At 33.7% G+C, this 4,441-nt stretch overlaps 1 protein-coding gene across 1 annotated transcript in view; it reads left to right on the top strand.

Annotated features, from left to right (window-relative positions):
* LOC107564092 (sodium/hydrogen exchanger 1-like) overlaps nt 1-4,441 on the top strand; it is a 49,240-nt gene that overhangs the window by 31,666 nt on the left and 13,133 nt on the right. The window contains exon 4 of the mRNA XM_016249087.1: nt 3,984-4,201. Coding sequence (XP_016104573.1) covers nt 3,984-4,201 — 218 coding nt within the window. The remainder of the gene's footprint in view (nt 1-3,983; nt 4,202-4,441) is intronic.

Genomic DNA, 4,441 nt, shown 5'->3' with positions numbered 1-4,441 from the left:
TAATCAATATTTTTTGTCCAATTATTTGCCCAGTTAGTTTTGGTATTGAGGTAAAAGTTAGCTTGCATTCGCTATATAACAGTGGGTGCTGGTCACGAAGATGACGGAGCAAATTTGATGCGTTTCCCCCTTTTGCAGCGACTTAATTCTTGCAAGATCTGCAGACAGGGTGACCGCCCTCGATTAAATTGCCTTCAGGACTCTTGTTAAAGTCAAAATACGACCAGACCACCGATTTGGTTCTCTTAGATGGCTGAAAAATCTCCCGAGCGCTGTCACTGCCTTCCGCCATTTCGTCTCGTGCAAAAACAACAACAACAACAACAACACTGCATGCTGCTTCTGCGTCAGACTAATGCTGGTTGGACAGGATTTACCACGAGTTTTCAAAAGCGCGATAATCAAACACGGTTTTGATGATAATTAAATTTTAAACAGTAATATTAACCGTCAGTGCATTTTATCGTGATTTATCGTGAAACCGGTAATCGTTACATCCCTATTACAGTGTTTACTTATTTTTTTATTAAATAATTATTTATTTGTGGAAAATACTTTGTCATCTAAAGTATAAGTATGTTTATTTTATAAATGAATTTTTTTATCCATTTTCAAATGATTTCATATTTCTTTCATATTAATTCAAATAAATACAATTATGTCAGCTTTATATTGGCCACCCTGCTTTCGAAGATATCCGCATCGGCTGTCAAAAAACACATATCGGTCGACCACTATTACATTTTGCTAAAACATTTTTATTTGGAATAACATGCACCAATAAATTGTGCACAATAAGATTCAAAATAAAATGCAACATGCTAAATTAATCAATTAGTTAATTATATTTCATTTGATTACATTTTAAAAGATTGATTAAATTGTTAAAGTTTGAATGCATTTCATTAGACACATTTTTTTGATGATAAATTTGTATTAAATAATGAAACAATGAAAATGGAAACAGATCTTCAAATCTCTTTTCCATTTTATTTTTCTGGATTCTGTGAAATTTTGCATAAACATTTTTTTTATTTGGAGTAAAAAAGAGCAGGAGCATGCATTCATGTTGAATTTATTTAACATTAAATAAGTTGTAATTTTATGGGGCTTTTTTTATTTTGAAAATGTTTGCAGAGGACTCTCCAAAATTGCACGAGCTTTTTCTGTTTCTGACTAAATGATAAAATCAATAAACAGGGCCAGATGAAGCAGGTCAGGGCTGGTTTTTCTCATCTATTGTCTAAAGGCGTCTTGGAGTCATTGCTCGTAAGTAACAGGCTGTCAGAGCTCGGTCAATACTTCGGCACTGAAGACGGCTCTCGGTTATGAGCTGGTGACGCTCGAGCGGATGATAAAAAGAGTCTGAAGCTCTGACAGGCCTGGAGATGAAGCAGTGATTCACAATGTGTCTCAAGGTCTGCAGAACTGATCCACCCATTACAACAAGCGATTAAAAATGGACAGGCTGGGTGATGTAATATTGTTTAAAGATTTGTTTGTTTCTTTTTGAAAGAAATTAAAGACAGTAAGGATGCATTAAATTGATTTAAAGTGTCAGTAAATACATTTATAATGTTATAAAATAGTTTCAATAAAATAAATGCTGTTCTTTTGAACTTTATATTTATCAAAGAATCCTGAAAAAAAATGCATCAAAGTTTTCTCAAAAATATGAAGCAGCACGACTGTTTTCAACATTGATAATAAAAGCCCCTTATTTGACAAAAAAATTAAATGCTTGGTTTTAATTGTTATATTTGTTTACTTTTAAAATATTTATTAAATTGTTAAAAAAAGTTTTATGTTTTAATTTTAAGTAGAAACCGTTGCAGTATTATTGTTTTTTAAAGTTGTGCAGCACCTTGCCTGAAAATGTTTTGTTGTAAATTTTTTATATTTTCATCTGATTTTAAAAGACTGATTAAATTGTTAAAGTTTTATTTGGTGATTTCATTAGACACCCTTATTTGATGATACATTTCTAGTAAATCATAAAACAAATAATCCAGAAAAAAAATAGAAAACACAGAATTTGAAAAAACTGAAGACTGGAGTAATTATGCTGAAAATTCAGCTTTGATCACAGGAATAAATTAAAATTTTAAAATATATTTACTTAGAAAACAGCTATTTGTAATTGTAATTTCACAATATTACTGTTATTACTGTATCTTTGACTAAATAAATGTTGAGCATAAGAGACTTATTTCAAAAACATTTAAAAAATCAGAACTTTCAAACTCGACACCAATGTTTGAATGGTAGTTTACATTTTATGCATTTGGCAGATTGTTTTCTAACTGTTTTACATGAGTTTATTTATCTTGGAATGACCTTAGCAACAATATCTCGTATCTACCCTTTGAGTTACAAGATCTTGACATTAATGCATGCATTTGCTTGACATGACGTACCTTTTTACCCTTGTATAAAAAAAAGTCACAGTCTCGAATGCTTATTGCTCTATAAAACAGCACATTTCTTTTTCTTGAGCTGTGAAATAGCCTATTATGCAAAGCATTGCTCCTGAAGGCATGGCTCACTGCGGTCACAGGAAGAGTTGTCACAGATGCTCTTTTAAAAGAGGAACAAATGAGAACAGGAGGAGCCTCACAAGTCCAGGAGTTAAAATGATCAGCCCTGATAATGATCCCAATCAGAGGTGAAACTGCGTCAGTTCGGTTCACGCGACCCTCCTCTGTTAACTTTGTGTAACACCGAACGCACGCAGATCTAAAAATACTGTACATGTGTGTGTTTTTCTCATCTGTTTACATTCACATAAGACAAAAACGGCTGTGTTTATGATGATATACTGACGTAGTTTTCTGCATATTGGTCGACAAATATGAAAGAAGTCAGTTTCGGCCCGGAACAACCTTTTCTACAGTGGAAATACATGGAACGGTTTGAGAACGGACACAAACCGGGAACCCGTACCACGGCCTCTGTTCTCTGCTCGCGCTTCGTGTGCGCTGCACGTAAACAGGGCGCATGGTCTTTCCGTTCCTGTTCTTAAATCGTTTATAATCACATTAAAATGCGAATGCAGGAATCGTTAAGCAGAATCGAAATGCACGCATCTTATCGAATACCCGGTTCTTGGAAATTTGGAACCGGTTCTAAAATGGAACCGGTTTTCGATACCCAACCCTACACACCAGTAATGTTTTTTCCTAAGCACGTTTATAAAAATTACTTAAATGTCCTAATTGAACTATGGCCTAATCCTGGTTTAGTCTAAGCACTGTCTGTGAAACCGGGCCTATATTATACTATTATTATTATTATTATTATTATTATGATTATTATTATTTTAAGGAATATCATAGAACCCAAAAATATTTTTTCAACCATATTTTAATACAAGCTGTGCAGCACCTTATTTGATAGAAAATAAAATAAGATAAATAAATAAATACATTTTGAGAAGTTATTATTATTATTATTTTTTTTTTTAAAGAAATGTAATACCAACAAAATATTTGTATCCATGTTTTAATTTATATGGTATAGGTGCATATGGTATATTATATGGTTGTGCAGCACCTTATTTTTTACAAAAAATAAAAATGCAGTGTTTTGCTGTAAATTAATTGTCAGATGTTTTTATGAATTTCATTAGGAACCATTGTATTATTATTATTAGAAACACCTAATTTTATAGTTGTTGTTGTTGTTATTTTTTAAGTAATATTATGCAATCACAATATTTTTGATTTTAAAAGAATTAGATTCCATATGGGATGATACATTTGTAATAAATCATAAAACACATCTACAAAAAAAAAAAAAAAATGAAGGAAAATACAGAATTTGTGGAGTTTGCTTGTAAACAGAGTTATGATTAGATTGATTCTGGAGGTCTAACAAACATCCCTATTAAAGGTATGAAATTAATATTTTGATAAATCTTGATATCAGATGATATGGAGGAAGTATTGTCAGGTCCGTAACGTAGATTAATCTTCTGTCTCCAGGCTAATCGCATGTGGTGCCGTCATGCGTCCCTACGTGGAGGCCAACATTTCCCATAAATCCCACACCACCATCAAGTACTTCCTGAAGATGTGGAGCAGCGTGAGCGACACGCTCATCTTCATCTTCCTGGGAGTGTCGACTGTGGCTGGGCCGCACGAGTGGAACTGGATCTTTGTGATGGCGACCCTCATTTTCTGCCTGGTGGCACGTGTTCTGGGTGAGTGAAGTTTAGCAATCTGCTAATTATTCACGAGATTTCACTAGAAGTATAACTCAGCAAGTCTCACTTCCATATCTGGGGTGTGAATGCGATTGTGTGCATTTGCGTCATGGCTTCAGGGAAGGTCCATCATCCTTAAAGTGTTAGTTCACCCGAAAATGAAAATTAGCCCATAAATTACTCGCCCTCAAGTCATCCTAGGTGTATATGACTTTCTTCTTTCAGACGAATCCAGTC

This window comes from Sinocyclocheilus grahami, unplaced genomic scaffold (genome assembly GCF_001515645.1).
Source record: "Sinocyclocheilus grahami isolate Dianchi unplaced genomic scaffold, SAMN03320097.WGS_v1.1 scaffold910.1, whole genome shotgun sequence".
Taxonomy (NCBI): Eukaryota; Metazoa; Chordata; class Actinopteri; order Cypriniformes; family Cyprinidae; genus Sinocyclocheilus; species Sinocyclocheilus grahami.
The sequence above is the reverse complement of the archived record's forward strand: the minus strand, read 5'-3'. Positions and strand labels throughout refer to the sequence as shown.